Source organism: Amblyomma americanum, chromosome 6 (assembly GCF_052857255.1).
Source record: "Amblyomma americanum isolate KBUSLIRL-KWMA chromosome 6, ASM5285725v1, whole genome shotgun sequence".
Taxonomy (NCBI): Eukaryota; Metazoa; Arthropoda; class Arachnida; order Ixodida; family Ixodidae; genus Amblyomma; species Amblyomma americanum.
In genome coordinates, this window is record NC_135502.1 from 108,157,473 (window position 1) to 108,176,181 (window position 18,709).

Genomic DNA, 18,709 nt, shown 5'->3' on the forward strand with positions numbered 1-18,709 from the left:
CGAAGCGCCATCGGCGCTTCTTTGTCATCGCTGGTCGCCCGCGCCCAAGTCGCCTTCATGAGCAGTCTGCACTCGTTGTTGCGTCCTGCTGAATCTACCTCGGTTGTTCCGTGTGCGAGAGTTGGTCTTTCTATCACCATGGAGTCGGTTTTTCAAGCATAATAATGCTTTTACTGCCTTAGCTCTTTGTAGATGGTTCCTGAATCGCAGGGCCGTCAGGGCACCGTCTGCAGCGCAGACGGCATCGCGCCAAGATGGTGCGCGCCAGACAGTAACCGCATGGCGTGTTTATACGTATACTGACGGGAAAGCCGGCGGCGGTGGCTTGGTTGGCGAACTTGGCACCGGGCCACAACGCTGCTGCAGTCGGCTGCGGCAGTGTAGGTATGCTTTATATGGGTTTAACATCCCAAAGTGATTCAGGCTATGACGTCATGGTGACATCATGGTGACGTCATTGAGGTTTTCGGGCATCTTCTGCTGTGCGACAACGAGCCGTATAATGTTTCCGCATTAAAGAAAACAAAAAAGTAACTGTCACCGCCTCAGTGCAAACGGCCTTTTATTTCCACGACACGACCCTTTGTGCAATACTGCACAACCCGCACTTTGCTGAGCTGACATGCGAAGCATATCGCTTCCTTAACTGACACGTAACTACAGGCAACATCCAGGAGAGCTCAGTCACTCTTCTACAAAAAGCCCTCATGAGAGTTTCCGAAATCTTCCCGGCAGATGCAAGGCTAGCGTTTGGTCGAGTGAAATTTTGGACGTTGTTGTATAAACGTCACATCTTTATTGTAATTTGAGGTACAGATAAACGCGTCCCTCTCTTTCCTGCTCTACTGACGAAACGCTACACGCGAAGAAAGGCACGTTCAGTCGTCATCCGCTAAAGTCCATTTGACAACATGCATGCGTCGGAAAGCAGCGCATGAACGTCAGCGCAGCTTTCTGCTCACGTGGCCATTGGGTTGTGACGTTGCATAATCCGGAAGCGCACCGGCCTTGATAGCGCGCGCAAAGATAGCTAGCGTCCCCGATAGTAGGATCTCTCCACGTAGAAGGACCAGTAGACGACGTTGAAGAACCCGAAGCAAACAGGGAACATGTATCTGGCCACCCTCTCGAAAGCCTGCGACATCTTCACGTTGCGGTGCTGCTCCAGTTTATTCTCCTTGTCCATGGTCAATAGGAATGGATCGGTACGGCGCCCGTAGACCAGCCTCTGCGTTTAAAGCGAACTGTGCAGGAAAAAACTTGACTGCACTCTATACAGTATGATGTTATTTTGTGCACAATCGTCGATTACGGCACCACTTCAACTGCAAGCACTAAAACACTTCACGTGCTTCTCTTGCAAGTTTCACACATATGACCCCTTTAAGCTCGCCCAACATACCCCCCCCCCCCCCCCACCTTCAGTTTCCCATTATTAAAACACAGAATGCACAGCCTTGCTTGACTTCCGTGTGTATAGCATGCATAGGAAGAGTGGCAGCCGTTTAGAGGTACTATGGGGTACAAAAGTGGTGTACTCTGCACAGTGGCAGCTGGAGCAACGAAAAAACTGCATCGTAACGCCATTTAAAGCACGAAACATTGAAACGAGTCAAGAGACATGCCTGCAGATAATAAAGGGCTCCCATTGGCTGTCTCGATCCCAAATGCCGCCCGTAGATGGCGTTACGATGCGGTTTTACGTAGGGTGCCTCGATGCGCGCGCCACCTTAGTTTTACGTTGCTCCGGCTCCCGATGCGTTGAGTATGCCACTTTTGTCCCCGACAGTACATGTTATTTTTTCTTAGATAATAAATTCTGGCGGGAGACCCGGTACATTCATGGTTCTTATGTGTTCTGCTTATATACACTTTGATCATCTGCACGTAAACCAGGAACCAGGCCCCAAAGCCGACGCGCGACAGCTCCTTATTGGTGCAGAAAGCAATTTACAACAGTTTTCCTGCCTTTTACCGCGAATCACGTATACATTTACGACAGGCAAGTGAAGAGGGCGCTAGAAAGGCCAGTGCAAAAGCGTCGCTCTCATCATCTCGTTTTTAGTTTTAAACGAGGCACTGGAATGAAACACACTAATAGAGAAAACGACGAACGCAGGCGCTTGATTTAAGATGAGCTCGCTGAGCCAACTCGGCCGGCAGCATACGTTACTGGATTCATCACCTGGTACACGTCGACGACCCAGTGGTCGACGCGGCGCACGCAGAGCGGTCTGAGGCGCACGCGCACCAAGTAGTGCGTGCAGGTGGCCACACTGAGCACGGCGAAGACGAACATGATGCACGTGGCGTACCACACGTCGATGGCCTTGATGTACGCCACGCGGGGGATGGTGGTGCGCACGCTGCTCGCCAGCGACACCAGCGTGAGCAGCGTCACCGCGCCCAAGGCAACTCGGGCCTGCGGGATCTCCACCTGGAAGCGACCGTGACGCGCTCTGTCGAGAACGAAGGTATTTTCAACCCACTCGAGGATTCTCTTAATGAGAAGAACAATGCAAGCAGGCGTCCTTGCACTTCAGTACTAAGAGATTCAAGCCATCTACCCGAAAGGCTAACACACGAGGCTGTCTTCGTTCGTGACACCAGAGCTAATATTCCACTTAAGAAAGGCACTGTCGTCTAAGTACCGAGCATATGCGATTCGTCACAGAAATCTATAGCAGAAGAACGCAGTGACTATGTTTGTAGACTTAAGTAACGAGCAACATGACCTTCTATCTCATAATGATTTAAGCACCTTCAGTTGAGAGTAGCAGGGTCTGTTCCATAGCGCTGTCGAGCTCTGCACGCTGCAGTCATTCGGACACCAGACTGCAGCAACGTTGCAAACCGGTATGTCTGCGGAGTGCTGCATTCTGTTCATTTTTTTTGCTACGCTGGCGTCACAAAAAGGATATGTGTGTGTGTGTGTGTGTGTGTGTGTGTGTGTGTGTGTGTGTGTGTGTGTGTGTGTGTGTGTGTGTGTGTGTGTGTGTGTGTGTGTGTGTGTGTGTGTGTGTGTGTGTGTGCGTGCGTGCGTGCGTGCGTGCGTGCGTGTGTGTGCGTGCGTGCGTGCGTGTGTGTGTGTGCGTCTTCTTCGAAAGTGAGCAGGATACGGGGTTTGTAACATTGCAACAGGGGTTTGTAACATAGCAGCACTTAGGACACCCCCAAAGCTCTACACCTGGGTAAGGTAAGGCGAACTCTTGTCGACACCTTTCGAGTCCTTTTGGACTTCAGGTGTGCCAGAGGCGCTTGACTATATGGGGAGGAGCAAACCCATAACCTGGTTACGTTTGGCAGAAACGGTATCTACCCCTTCTAACTCCGTACGCAAAGCAACAATGCATGGCATATTACTGTGATTGAAAGATAAATTGGCCAGTCTAATCGACCACTCGTACACGCCTTGCAACGTGCTGAAAGGGCTGCAAGTTGTGGCCTCGCATTGCATAGCATCTATTTTATATATTCGGCTGGGAGAGATGATAACGTCTTTGAGAGCAACTTGGGGTGACCATTTTGCCATATTCATGCGGCAGTTTGATATGCTTCCAGGTGGTAGTGCGCCGCAGGGAAGAGTATGCTGCCTCCAGGTATTTATTGCAAATGTCAATTCGAGCGATTGGAAGCATTTTAACTCAATGCCTGAAGCTCCCTGCAGCTAGGAGTTGCTTTTATGCGCGTCTTAATTGCAGAGATCCATTGTCTGCAGAGTGATTTAGGTAGGTTACGAAGCTGCGAAGAAATGGATTAATTGTGGCGGCAGGGCATTTAGAACAGACGCCAAAAATTAGTCATCGTCAGACGTTTCCTGCTCCATTAAATCTGGTCAGGGACAGACCACGCTAAGGATTCAAGATTTAAAAGTGTTTCTTGATAAACGGGGAGCGCCATAGCTCGGCATTGCTTTTGAATTCAGTCAGACGCTCACGTTTCGGAACACTCCCCCTGCGGCTTAAAAACACCGATCACACTTAAGCCTCTTTGACACTAAAGCCGATCAGACCTTTATCGCACTTATGGGCAGTCAGTATTCAACAGTGACTTATACAAATGTTAAGCGAGGCACTTGCTGCTTGGGCTTGCAAGCATTTTTTTCCCCCTCTTCCACGCTGCTCTCCTTCAGTCTTTATCTCCCAAATCCCCCTCCCTACGCAGAGTAGCATGCCAGCGATACTGACACGCCGGCTAAATTCTCTGTTTCTTCATTAAAGAGTCTCTCTCTCTCCCAAACATTCAGTCAGTTTAAGGCTGTTCCTGGCTGCCTCTCCGCTACTGTCACAACCACTAACACTCACCGCAGAAAACTTGCGTTCAAAGGCATAATGAACTCTGAAGGAAACTGCATAAAAGAGCGCTCCTGTTCGCTTCTAAAATGAACCACATTAAGCGCATAGTGTCTCCGTAGCTGGCTGTGACCATTGGAGGGTAAAATGAGTAGCCGTGGGTGGAGGGCGTACACAGCGCCTTGTAGACATGTTCCATATTCTTATCAACCCCTTGTGGGGCCTCGCTATACTGGCCCGTCTTAAGGTCCCTAGGCAAAGTCTGCCTGTCAGCGTGGACGCTTCTTTGCTCTACTCATGGGGAGTCGTAGCGCTTGCTAGTGTGCTAGTCACACAATGCAGCCTACGGTTCACTCGATGATGCATATCTTAATTTGCGCCCACTCGCATGGACCGCGCACGGTTCATTAGCTTAGACGGCAAAAAAAAAAAAAACAGGGAACTCTGTCATGGCGCAGTGACCATGAAATGATGCTGCTGCGCCAGCTCTGAACCCAATACAGGTGGTGGTAGTAGTGGTTGTTTATTAAATTAATAGTAAAAAGGAAGGAAAAGATTTTTGCTAGCCCCGGCATCTGCTATCGATACTGAAGCACCTGAGCTGGGGCAGCGGAAATAAAGGATAGCAGGCGATTCAGATTCACATGATGAAAGCGCTATGTAGCATGAATACTGTTGAGGACAATGTGCAGAGCTTCGGAAGAAAATAAAAGAAAGCGGAATATGTCAATCTGAACCACTGTTCGTCTTCCTAGAGCTGATGCTTGTCTCATTTCCGGCGCACTTTAGCCTTTTCCCCAAAGTAATAAACGAGCTCCACTTCTGATCATCCTGCCGACGACGAAGTCGTCGCCCCACAAGTAGTGTTGTGCGTGGTACGTAAAAAATGGTCCAATTAATTTTGCCGCTGCTACTTGACACTGAAACTGGGAGGGTGTCATATTACATGTTAGAGTAGGTGATACTTAAAGCAGGTTAGGGTGCTGAGGTAGGTGGCTGTTTCTGGTCGTACCTTAAGCCAAAGACAGACCCAAGACGCACACACAATCAGAGCGCTGGGCAGGTACACGTAGATCAGGTGGTAACCCCGCAGGCGTTGGAGCACAAATGTGTATTGCAGAACAGTGAAGTTCCCTGAAATCAAACGGGCATTTCTTTATACAGCTGTTCTTCCTCATGCTTGCATGAAATTAAATAACAGTGCACGCGATTATTTCGTTCGTAATTTTCTATACTGCAGTGTGTGTTGCTATAATTTGAGCAAGTGAACAAATACACTCTCCTATTCTAAGCCGGTGATGTCACGATCAAGCCCGCTAATCCAATAGCCTGAAGTGCTTCACAGGTCCACAGATCTGAATGGTAAGGAACGTACTTCCCCAGTAACTAGTTGGCTGCGTACTGCTGCTACGCCCTTTCACTGCGGCATCCGTTTCCGGATATGAAGAGGCAAGCGCTATAGTTTCGGTTTTCAGTACTTCGCTTCACAACTTTTTGGTAGAGGAATGCAAACTGTAAGCGACCCCCCCCCCCTTCCCCCACCTATTTACCTGTAGGGGTAGGCACCCGTGCAGCCCCCCCCCCCCCTCCCTTCTCCCCGTTTGCCTACTCACGCGTTGCTTCATCCGATGCTCATGGACCTGTTCCTTTCCCTCACACTTTAAACACGAATTACCCTGTATGGGAGTAAAGAGGGTGTAAGCGGTCCTCTAGTGCAATCTGTACTAGTGGCAGAGTATCCTGCATATACCCTGGATTAGATTAGCATCATTAAAATTACGGAATACTTAAGGTGGGCAACGGAAGCATGTTACCCCTTCGAAACATTCTAAATTTTTGCAGTTATCAAAATTTTAACCGAGGCTTCAATATCCTCTAACTGCTAACCTCAAGACTTGCGGTGCCGCGTTTAAGACTTTTTTCATTGGTAATTGCATCAGGTTACTACGATTTAATATGTAAATATGCCCCCATTGCCAACAGCAAACATTACGCATATTTAGTGATCGAAATCTACTCCGGGGATAGCGCAGCATACCCTGCCCCTAAAAGGGAGTGAGCTAGAGGACTGTTTACTCTCTTTATAATCTATTCTAGAGTATTTTATGTTTACGATTTAGTATGAAAAAGCCGGGCAGCACTGCTTTATTTTCAGTGATACAACGTGAGCCTCCGTAGCTAGTCGCGAGCGGACGAGCGAACAAAGAATAATTGCCGCCATATACAGGGCGACAAGAAGAATTAATTGGCTTTTAAGAAGCCAGGTAAAATGAGGTGCTACTACCACGTGATCATGGCTCAGAAGATAGCCACCACAAAAGTTGCGATTGTTAATTGTCTAATGTGAACTGAAATGGCACAATACACGAATTTTCGCGTTAGCCTGGAGCGAAATTCGACCGCTGAGGCTGGAACTGAATGCCGGGACAGTGGGCCCAGCAGCCGAACGCCAAAGCCACTGAGCTGCCGAGGCAGCACTTCACAGATAAAGACAGATGAGTTGCCACTATTGGGCACTGGGTTCTTTCAAGATCTTTAAAAGCAAAACTCACAGTTGCAGGCTTTCGGTCACTCTTCTTTGTGCAATTTTTTTTATCCTCCTACAATTCGTAGCTCTTGAAAGATGTGACAGTAGAAGCCGCCTTAAAGATTTATGCGGCCATGAACACTACACCATCGAAACCATGTGAACCAAAGATTTTGTTTTGCCCTGAAAAAATGCTGCCTCTTCAGCCACGTATGGAACGTGGTGTATTATTATTATTTGCAGTTTAACTTACAAACACTGCTGCCACCATAGACTCGCTAGCTAAACGGTTGTCCAAACTGAGCATCAACTGCAAGGCTTAGACTGGGGTAACCTGTGGGCAGCTCCTTGTTGTAGGTCGAATTGTAGTCGTCAACGAGCTGGAACTCTGAAAGCTTGAGCGGATAATCGAGCGTGACTGGACTGTCTTCCTTCCAGGCTAGATCGATCTCGTTTACTGTGTGGGCATCTGTGATTTTGTAGAGAATTAAAAAAAGGGCAAAGCATTAGGAACGAATGCGGGCTGGGGTCGATGCAGCCTTTGTCAAAAGTTTAGAGGCCAGGGGGTTTGCTTCAGGGTCATGCCTTGCAGCTAGTTTTGCCTCGCCTGTGTTCCAGATTTCTTGAAAGGGCCTTTCCTCTTACTCCTTCAAAGATTAGGACTTTCACAGATATTACAGAAGCCCCTTTACTCGGCCTCGAAGCATACTCCTCGGGGCCCTGCTTTTGACTAAGGCTGTACGGCAGGAGTGGTAAAAAAAAGTCACGTTAAAGGGTAACAATTTCTGCAATGATCAGGCACGTTTTCGAGGCCTTATGATTTATCCATAATGGTTTTTATTGATTTGTTATGCCTCCCTCTTTTTGGCTCGAAAATTTTAGGTGAATGTGGAGGTTTCACATACGTCTTTTGAGTCCGCGTTAGATTACAGGGGTTAGTCCTTACAAAAATTTCTTTAGAGAGTCTATAGACTGTCCACAGACAGCTGTCTATAAAGTCTGTCGACTCTTTAAAGACAAAACCTAAAGAACAGTCTATAAGCAATACAAATTCTATAGACAGTCTATAGACTATCTATAATACGTTTATGGCCATACACTTTTAGTAGACTTTTGTCTATAGACAGTCTATTGACTATGTCTAGGCAAAAATAAACATCTAAAGGCAGGCACTAGAGTATATAAGAAGTCTATAGAGCATTTTTATACTTTACGCTTTCGAATTCTGTCTTGACTAGGTCAGACTATAGTTAACGTGGGGATATCGCGACGCAATGCAAGTATACCTTGCACCTGCAACCGTTTAAAAATAATCTCTTTTGTGGTCGCTGAAGTTGTGAAGGATTTAATTTTGCTGCAATTTATTATGCTTCCTTTCTTCACTGATGGATTTTATATGCAAGCTAACAAATTTGGTGAAGAGAACCCGCATTAAATTCGCATTTAATTGCTTATCGCACGAGCTTGGGCACACGCGTGTATAGTATAGAAATAATGACTTGCATTCTAGCATTATGGAAGCGCTGCGGTTGCTCATTAACGAGGAGAAGCATGTGTACTTACATGAACGAATTATGATGTGGCACTGCTGAATGTCGAAAGGGTAAAGCTGGAAGTCCAGCGCGCACGACAGTCGCAGATTCAAACTAAAAAAAAGTCAGAGGACATGACACGTTTGAAAACAAGAAGCCTTCGATGCAAGAACAAACCAGGTGTTTATCGGCCACATTACATCAAGCCAGCTTGTTTTTATGAACTACAACTGCCTTACATAGAGTCGTACTGCTGGTGTATATTTTCTTGTTTGAATAGATTTGCAATGTTACGCTGGCGTCTCCGCTTTGAGTACACGCAAAAGCACTAATTTGCAGAAACACAGCAGCTATATTACGCTCCGAAAAGATTGATAGATGCTGAGGTTTGGTGATATGGCGGTGAATGCCGAACAATACACTAACGAAGGTAGACAAAAACGGGGGCACGTCTGCATCACTGAGCTGTCAATAGTCCCTATAATGTGTCGAAGTTTTAACCAAAGCAGCAATGGCCCAATATGTATTGGCAAAGGCCGATCCTATGAACGGCCAGAGTGAGACCGTCCAATTTAAGCGCTGAGCCGATTTCCTGTGCTTCTTGGGTAATTTACAGGAATGACTTCAGGCTACAGCAATGAACGCCGTGCATCTGAGGCTCCGGGAGCCTCGTGCTGCGAACAAGAGGACAGGTGCTTAGTCAGTGAGCGGAAGTAAGAACAGAATGCCTCTTACAACGGGTAAAAGAGAGCAGTTTATGTTTGGACCGACACGTGTATGCATCATCATCATCCTCATAATCATCATCCTGACTACACCCTCTGCAGGGCAAAGGCCTCTCCCATGTCTCTCCAATTAACCCTATCCTTTGCCAGCTGCATAAACCCTTTGCCTGAAAACTTCTTAATCTCATGCAAACTTCTTAATCACGGTTGCATTTAAACGAACAGTTCCTGTGCCGAAAACTAATTCTTTCGTGTGACGTTGTGGGACCTCATTATTGAAAAACAAAATAAATCAGTGCATTCCGACAATTACACATTGAATTACAAATGACGAGAACCAGTTTACTTTTTCCCTATTAAAGAGCTTTTCATCGCAAAACTTTCGTCACATTTGGTTACGTTGAGTGCATCCCGCGATTAAAATCCAGAGGACACCGAGCGGAAGGAACGAGAAGAGAAAACAAACTATGGAGACGCTAAGTGGAAATCGATAGCATGTTCTATATTTTCCACTTTTCGTAGCTTCTGTTGCAACATCATAGTGCGTTTGCGTCCGTTTCTTTGCAATTGTCGGTCCATCGACCACCATGCTCAGACTGCTAGCTGCAGCAGTAGGTACTCACTATGCCGTGACAGTGCCAACATTCGCATGTAGCACAATTTTTTCTGATTTCTGATGTGAAAAGTTTTGAATTTTTGTTGAAATCACCGTCCACAATCAGTTTTCGGACGTCACAAGGTTACATGACCACTTTCGACCAATCATTACTTGGTATCTGCTACGGTGGGTGAACAATTGACAAACCAGTGGCCAGTTTCTCACATGCCACGGGGGCAGGTTGTGATGAACTCAAAAGGTCATGTGACCTCTCTCGACCAGTTGTTCTAGCCCATCAGGGCAGGTTGTGATGATGTCACAAGGTTACGTGGCCTATCTCGACCAATCTGAAAATTTGGTGTCTCCGGACGGCGGATTTTGCTCCTGAGGTAAGCTCTAATGCTCTCGCATTAAGAATTGTCAGGGTGGTAACCTGGCTAAACCAACCATAGTGCAAAATCACAGAGTATTATTGGACGAAGACAGCAGTGTGCAATGCACAGCGCGAGAGTGGGTTGCAATTTAACCCGAGGCTGCGGCGATAGTGTAGTGCACTCGCGCAGTGGCCTGCAATGCTCATCTTTTCGCGCCGCTGCGGGTTTGACTCGCAGTCGCGGATATTGGTTTGATCTCTTCAGCTTAACATGGCGTGTCTATTGCAAGGCAACTGTTCGAGATCCAAAGATGACGAGATTCTTGGTCGGTGTTGTTGAGCGTATGAGTGTACTAAAAATGGGCGTGATAAGCTGCAGGGCGGCAATCCTTCTGCAGCAGAAAATGCTAGAAAGTAATGAAAGAGGATTGGAAGCTACCGGACGCTGTAGAGCACTCGGCCATCCGGGAATATCTTGACGAGGCTTGTGGGCACGGTAATCTCCTGAATGCGTGCCGCCTTCATGTTGACGAAAGTCAGGTCTGGCTTCCACAGGAGGCTGGCCATGTCTCCGCCGTTGATAACGAAGGTTTCATTGACTCCATGGCGCAAGAGACTGAGTCTCGGGTCGTACCAGTACTCGCGGAGATACAGGTTGACCGGGTAGTCCTGCGCATAGTTTCAGGCGCCAGAAATTGCAGCTAGAAGACGTGTAGAAAGAGTTGATGATGGCAGCAAGGAAGATAAGAAATCGCACATCCGCAAAGGCACAGTGTTCTATGCGAGCGGAAGTTTTTTTGAGCAGTGTTTTCGTGTTTCGCTTGTTTCAAAGCAACCTGCGGCCGACGCGGTGGCTCAGTGGTGATGGCGCTCGGCTGATGACCTGAAAGACGCGGGTTCAATCCCGGCCGCAGCGGTGGAATTTCGATAGAGGCGAAATTCTAAAGGCCCGTGTACTGCACGATGTCAGTGCACGTTAAAGAATCCCAGGTGGCCCAAATTTCCGGAGCCTTCCACTACGACGTCCCTCATAGCCTCAGTTGCTTTGGGACGTTAAACCCCTATAAACCAAACCAAACCAAACCAAAGTAACCTGCTTGAATATCACGTGAATTATGACCGAAATGTGCAGAGAATACGCTTGACTGACTCTTGAGCACAATCGGGCTCGAACGCATTACGTTCCTACGTCGAGTACAACTGTGGATGGTGTTAAAACAGAGTGGTTTATCTATTTCTTCCCTCATGCTACCGACCGTGCATTGCTGAAGAGGCGTAGCTGTAGAGGCGCACACTCTAAACTTGGCTGTTCTCAGTGTTGTCTATGAAACGAATCGTTCTTAGTAACACATCATGGATAAAAACGAGAAACATTTATTCATAACCTTAACTTTGTGATCACAGCCTGCTTCCGCGCATAGCTATGCGCAGTCAAGTAGAAATTAGCGAAAGATCTCTTGGCAATTTGAAGTGCAATATCGTCGCCGCAAATATGTTCAAGAAATGCAGTACAGTTCGAAGTGCCTCGCGCCCCAAGAGACCTGTGGTGGGGGCTCACCTCCTGCGGCTCACTTCTCGCGAACCGTTAGTAGATAGTACTCAGACGGCCGATGGGTGCTGAACGCGTCAAACAAGCCGAAGTGCTGAATGTGTTTTCTCCTCAGGTTTTCATGCAATACGCCGCACAAATGGAACGGTGCGTGGGCCGGGTGCATTGCATTGAAATCCTCGTCAACGGGCGCACAGCGCGGAAAAGTAAGACGCGGGAACAGGGACACATGTTCCTCCTCCAACGCTGTGCGCGCCTTAGTATATTTCCCCCAAGTGCCCCAATCCGCTACCGTAGTGTGAAGCATGAGCGAAAAGAAAGGTCATCGCGGAAGATGTAGAGCACTGGAAATACTCAAAAGGAACTATTTGGTTACGGAACTCGGGGCCTTGGTCTCATCGCTGTCCATATCATTGTGACGAAAATACGCGGGTCAGTTAAAATGTACCGTCAAGATGGCGATCTTGAGCATGTCTAGCGTTCTTGGATAAAAATTTTGAATACTGAAACATTGTAAACTATCGTTGAGTAAATATTAAATGTGTCCATTCTTCCGACTTTCAGCAAAGCCTTTCTTTTAGAGTGTTTTCATCACTCAATCCCATCGAGCAGTTATGGCTGCCATAGAAAACCAATTGGGAACGCTTTTGACAACCGCAAAAATGCTGATACTAAAAAAAAAAATTTAAGCCTGTCGACGGGAGATCTGCAGATATATTGGTTCTTGCACAAAAATCTTATAATATATGAAAAAATTGCGTTTATAAACTGGTTACTGTATGATTATTATTGGTTATGATTTTGTAGCCGCCGCTTGGCACTGACTGATTGGTCGCGACACGGCATGCGTGCGCCCAACTCGCTAGAAGATCTTTCAGCGACTGTCCGCTTCGTGGCGCGAACTGGCGCCCTCACAGAGGTTCTTGCGCTCGCTCGCGCTGGAGGCTCCAGACTCCCGCTGCCTGGTGATACAACGGCCTCCTTTGAGACTCCCTGCGTACGCAACATTTTGTGGTTATCAATAATCTAAACATCTTCAAAGCCTGCGTATCTGGCCGCGCTGAAATCAGCGATATCGTCAGCTAACACCTGCATCAAAGAGGACACAGAAAATTTTCAACCACGTTCCAATGCACCTTCTACACTATACAGGTGCCAGTGGGGAGCTCTAGGTGAACGGACCGAAAGAAAGCGCACAGAATTTGTGGAAAAAGAGGTGCGCAAATTTAGGCGTTAAATGCATGCATTAAAAAGTGAAAAGTGGAGGTGCAACACTAGCTTACAGTACTTTCCGGACGTTTGCGCGCTGCGGCTACGCCGTACATTCTTGCTGCTGTAGTGCTTCTTACGCCATGTATACACGTGAGTGAGGTACTCTTAACGGCATTTGAAAGGTGATGACAATGGTTTCCTTCAGCGTATCTTCGATAGAAAGAAATGGTGGGTACATCACCTCCACCAGGAGACTAAACGAGAAGAAAATGAGTAGTGGCGTTCATCGTGACAGACACGAAAAAACGCCGTCGGCTGGAAAATTGATGCTGACACTGCTCTGGGTCTGTACAGGGTCCATAGTGGAGCATTTACATGCCCGCGTGAATTACAGCGAACAGTGATTTGTACGGGGACATACTCGATGACCACCTGAAAATTTTACTGAAGTGAAAACGCCGCGGTTTGCTGAGTTATATAGTGGTTTTGAAGCTCGATAATAGTCTCGTGTTCGGCTTATTTAGGGTTAAATGCTTGGGAAATGGGTCTTTGACCCAATCTTGAAAAAAATACTCTGAGAAGAAAAAAAATGCCCTTACGCCATAAAAATCCATCATCATCATTATCATCATCGATAATACACAGCCGCAGACTGCTCATAAAACTACGGAGAATTCATTTGATTTCAATTCAATTCAATTCTTAATTTCTTCTAGAAATTATGCATCCCAGAAAACGTCAAGGGCTAAAAGCTGTCTCGACAGCTTGACCAGGCCCATGACCGTTTGTACAAGGCAATCGTGGTTTACATGATAGGTATCGTCGACATTAAGAGACATCGAGAATGCAAAGAACAGTAAGTTATACAATAGGCCAAGTACACAGAAATGAATAAAATACGTATGATTTAAATGTGAGTCTACAGCGCCAGTAATAATATTTGTAGACACTCACAATACCAAAAAACAAAGCAAGTGAGTAAACAGAACAGCGTCAAGGAGAAATATGGTGGCGATGAATTTTTATGGCGCGAGGGCAATATGTGGCCAAAGAGCACCATGGCTCAAGGTTGATTTGTTCTACTCAAGGTGGGGTCAAAGATCCATTTCCCAAGCATTTCTCATTCTCATTTCCGTAACGCCATAACTGGCCCCCAATTTACCCTCATTGAGAATAAATTGCAGGTTATGCTGTAACGACTGAAATTCATAATCTTTTCGAAATCTCGGAAGAAGCCAAACATCATCTCTGCGTGTGGATAGTGCATCATGTCTTCTTAGAGAGGCTAGAGTCATTCAAAAAACGTAGGAAAACTGAAGTGGAAAAACAGCGCTGAAGGCGATGCGGATGCACATTTTAAGCTCTAATTATGTTATAACTTATAAAAGCACTTCGCGTGGGGGACCAGTAATTGAAGTTAGCAAAATGTCGCACGATCCTATTTTCAAGTCTAAATATTTTTTACTAATATTTTTAAGGAGTTTCTTGCGAATTCAGCGTAATCACTCCACATAGAACCTAGAGATTACTGCATTTTCATGTCTCTTGAGGAGACGCTCGGTGGCACCAACTTGCGAACGGACGATTATGTGTAAGAAGCGGTGCACGCGTGACTGCACATCTCAAGATTATCCCTCCCGGTATGAAAGGAACCGCTGAAGCGATGACAGGTCTGCGTTGAATGCAGTAGATACTGCGTTAAATAATCGTACATTGTTTTCGGCCTCTCTCCTCATTTTTGCAAATAAAATTTATTTAAGTTGACTTTTTGACTGGCCATTGTACATGGGCCCAATTAACTTTGTGCATTTTTACTCTGTTCATTTATGAACATCGAGTTGGCACAAATAGATTAAAAAAAATGGCTCTCAAAAGAGCTGCTCATTATTCGAGTCTATCGTTCATACTATAGGAGTCGTATTAACCTGCGCCAATGTGCGTGATTCCGGTGCCATAGATGTGCCTGCTACTGCTGATGACAGCCGGCAGAACGATATCGCGTGGGCTGCCCCCCAAAACCTGTGTGCATTCGATATAGGATTAAAAGATTGCACTAAAAATTAAATGTGTAACACAACCTGTTTTTCCTAGCGGATGATGGTAACGAATAATCTTTTATTCTTTCCAAATTTTTGGGTTGTATGGTATACTTCGATTTCATTAAGCACATCCCGTGATTGCCTTCTTCCAGTTAAGAATGACCTATGCAGTTAAATGCTTACCGATAAGGCTAACGCGATGGCCATTTTACCGTCCGGCAGACGTTTTACCTATGACATGCGCCATCGATACTAAGCCCTCCGAGCCATCCAAAGCGTAATTTTCCGAAAATCTAGAAGAAGGGGATCGAGATTTTTTTATCATTGCACAAGATTCTTTCATGTGGTTTGAACAATGCTCAGCATTGTAACGTGATAATGAGAATTATTTCAGTGAGACAAGTTGGTTGTTGATCACAAAAGGAGATACCTCGTACACCTAAATTGTGTGAGAGAGACAACTAAGTACGCAGGGGTGAAATTTGCAGTCCCATACTTACCATGCTGGAACTGTCCAGTGGGCCGAAGCTCTGGACCCAGAGTTCGACTTCGACCAAAGTTGGCTCATCTGAGATTTGGAGTGAAATGTCAAAGCAATAGTTAAAGCCACATGCTGTTATTTTAGAGTACTGAGCACCCTCACTAGAGGAGAAGAAATGTTTCAGATCATTCACGAGGCGTTAGAAAAGTTGTTGCGTGTGGCAACGAGGAAAAATAAACATAATCGCAGTTGTGAGAAAAAAGAAAAGAGAAATTATGCCCAGAAAAAGGATAGTAGAGAATTAGGTTTCATGTTTTAAGTTGTTTGTTCATGCCATAGACGTGGCTGGGTCACGATAAAAAAATATAAAACAACCCTTCACGGGCCCCGTACTCTCTTCTACGCAGTACATGGCACAAAACAGAGTAGGAAGCGCTGTGCACTGGTCTGCCCCTTATAAAAAATCGAAATAATTTCCTAAAACTTGATTCAAATGATAACAATTTAGTGAACAAATGTGACAATGAAAGTTTTCATAAGACTGCCGTATTTAGTCAGACAAAAGTGATTGAACCATTTTTATTTTTGTAACGAAAATTGATTTCGGCGGAACTGTTTTTCACCTGGTTGCTAAGTACTGTTTCTATAAGCCTTGGGCTGGTGTGGTACGGCAGGGGCACTGCAATCGACGTTGGCAATCAGTGGCCAGATATTTTCTTTCAGCATGCATATTTTACTATGTTTTTCCGTCTGTTGTAGTTAACTGCAGCTTAGGTGAGACAGAGAAACAGTTAACTGTGTGTTAACCTGTGCAGCGTTTAGAAAATATTCACAGTGCCAGTAACGAATCTGATGACGTATGCGGATTCACGAATCAGGCAAACGAATACTTGTTCTATGCTTTCACTTTCTGCAATTCTCAGAGAGAGGCTGTTTAGTTGCTTCTGAGCGGCAGGTGTGCCGTTCACAAACGTAAGGGTCCTTACTCTGCATGGAACTTGACGTCATGTTAACTGCTATTGGCACAGTATTTTTCTTTTCCGATGCTTGGGCACGAGTGTGCGTTTGCATCTCCCCTTCTATGCTCGGTTTGCACTAATTCATCCATGCTGAATGGTCACTCATGGTATTCCTTGTTTTCCGGACTTCATTCCTAGTTTATTGTATTTTTATTCTTCCGTATTTTTATTTTACTGTATTGTATTTTTACTCTCTATAGACTTGACAAGCCGCTAAAATTCGAACCTCCCTTCCGTCTCCAGCCTCATTCACACTTTACCGTCATTAGTGCCGTCACCAACGCCGCATCATTTCATCCACCTGCACTATAATAGAAACAGTAGCCTCCAAACGGACTTCCCGGAGTAAGACACAACCTGAGAGTTTATTGTCATTGAAAAACATCGCGAGCTATTTTCATTTCTCTGTGGAGCAGATTGACATGCATAATCTCCAATAAGCTTTTGAAGCAATTTAAACATTGCAAAAAAAGACTGTTACGAATTTTTTTCTGAACTCACCCGTTCCATAAGTCGGCCAGAGCCTCTTGTCGTAGTCAGCAAAGATGTCATCAATGAAGCTCATGTTCTTGCTTGGCGCTCTCGGAGGTATGAGAAGGATCTCCGCTATGATTCCGCTAGAGAAAGGACTGCCAGAAGAGAGTTCTTCCGTACTTTCTGATGGGAAACACATTACTGAGACCATGGTAGTTCCCTTTTTAGCAATAACGACATGTGGCTGCTACTACTTTTATAGACTGTGAGTGGCTGTCCAGAGCATGGCATTTTTCCTGTTTACAAGCTAAATCTCCATTGGGCTCCAGGATGTTGAGAGCGCTGCTATTCATCTCGTCACTTAGAGCCTCTAGAGGCTGGGTTAGTTTGCAGTGTTACGCCGATTCGACTAGAAGTGCTCACTACGACATATTAATTAACTTGACGCTTATAGTTTGCGTTCCTGGAGGCTCATTCCACTAGCGCTTCCACAAAATGAACTTAAGTACACTTACTTGCCTGCGTCCACGTTCGAAATTCCCGATGTTGTTACTATTATTAACCACACTAACAGCTTGTTGATGCCCGTCCTTTGTCGCTCCATGGCGAGCTCTGGAGTGGGAGGGGGCTCATGCAAGCATTCGAATGGATTGTTCTCCATCGGGTCATTCTCTGCAGACGCCTTTATGAAACAGACGTGGAGAAGACGACTGACAGCGCGTGAACAAACGCCGGAAAAAGCCGTCGAAATGGTCCTTCACACTCTTCATAGGTGTCAACAGAAAGTGACGTTGTATGCCTGTACTTTGCTTCTATTTGTTGCAGGCCCTGAATGTCGCCGAGCTGCACACGTCATCGAGGGTGGGGTGCACTGGCTAGCTCAAGATCGCATGTTCAGTTAAACAGCCCAATTCGATAGGGTAAATTAAAAAAAAAGAATTGTGATCTGATGCATCACCGCTTTGCGAAAGGCTTTTAAACCGGTGCAAGCCGTCGCTGCCTCTCCTCCCATTTATACTATATTTAGGCGAAAGCCTTTAATGGCTCATGCTCGCGTCCGTCCATCCGTTACGCTCTTCAACTAGATGAGAAGAAAAATTGTTGTGCACAATATGATCTGAATTACCATCCTTCCTTTCCGCAGCCGAGCGTGCCAATGACTGCGCTACTTCCTGCCAACGCATATGTAGTTCTCCTTGTCTTGGAGGCCGGGGAGTGTTTGTAGAAAGGCGTCGAATCAGACGGATGCCTCCCAAACGCCCTACAGTGTCTCTAGCATTGGAGATTGACAAAAAATTGTGTACTTAATTAACATCTTAACCACACATCAATGGCACAAGCAGCAACACCGCGCTAGAGGCTTTCGCCTCACCGCACTCTACGTCAACAAAGTACCCCCCTAAATTTTTATTTATTTGGCCATGACAACTCTTAGACGCTTGCTCAACAGTTTTAATGAATTCGCTGCTTGGAACATGTATAATTGCCACGGACTGCGCGAGCTTCTTTCGTCTGCAATCCCGCACAGACGATTTTCTTTCTTGTACCTCTTGTACGCTTTCTTGTTACTCACAGGTGAACCGAAACTGTAAAACTAGTAGCGGGCCAACGTGACAGGTGCAAACGCGCTAACACGCTTATCAGCGCTTTGCCTCCAAGCAAGACAGAGGTGCAAAGGGAAAGGGCAGGGAGTGCCCAGCCTCCATGGAGAATCCTCTCCTTTTTTTTTGTTCTCTGGGATGCCGCATGTCGGCGCCACTGGCTCACCCTGCGCCCCTGCCCCTCTCGCTTGTCGCAAGTCATACTGAGTGCGATAGTAGATCCCATTATCTAAGATTTTGTTCAGCACATGGGTCTTTCTTCAGTACATGGGCCTTGCGGCCACGGC

At 46.1% G+C, this 18,709-nt stretch overlaps 1 protein-coding gene across 1 annotated transcript; it reads right to left on the bottom strand.

Moving 5' to 3' along the window:
- Positions 1-555: 555 nt before the first annotated feature.
- LOC144094896 (glycine receptor subunit alpha-3-like) lies at positions 556-17,433 on the bottom strand. Its single transcript, XM_077628765.1, has 9 exons — positions 17,337-17,433; positions 16,849-16,976; positions 15,348-15,415; positions 10,487-10,716; positions 8,383-8,465; positions 7,154-7,288; positions 5,305-5,426; positions 2,186-2,437; positions 556-1,228 (listed from the first exon to the last, which is right to left on the bottom strand). Exons 1-9 carry the CDS (start codon positions 17,423-17,425, stop codon positions 1,031-1,033), a joined length of 1,305 nt encoding a protein of 434 aa, XP_077484891.1. The 5' UTR covers positions 17,426-17,433; the 3' UTR covers positions 556-1,030.
- Positions 17,434-18,709: the final 1,276 nt, after the last annotated feature.

Bases quoted from the DNA above. Each gene is read 5' to 3' on its own strand.
- LOC144094896 (XM_077628765.1), bottom strand. From the start codon at position 17,425: ATGGAGCGACAAAGGACGGGCATCAACAAGCTGTTAGTGTGGTTAATA. The intron at 16,977-17,336 runs GTAAGTGTACTT...CTCTTCTGGCAG, and splicing joins TCGAACGTGGACGCAGGCAA to TCCTTTCTCTAGCGGAATCA. The intron at 15,416-16,848 runs GTGAGTTCAGAA...TCCAAATCTCAG, and splicing joins CTGGCCGACTTATGGAACGG to ATGAGCCAACTTTGGTCGAA.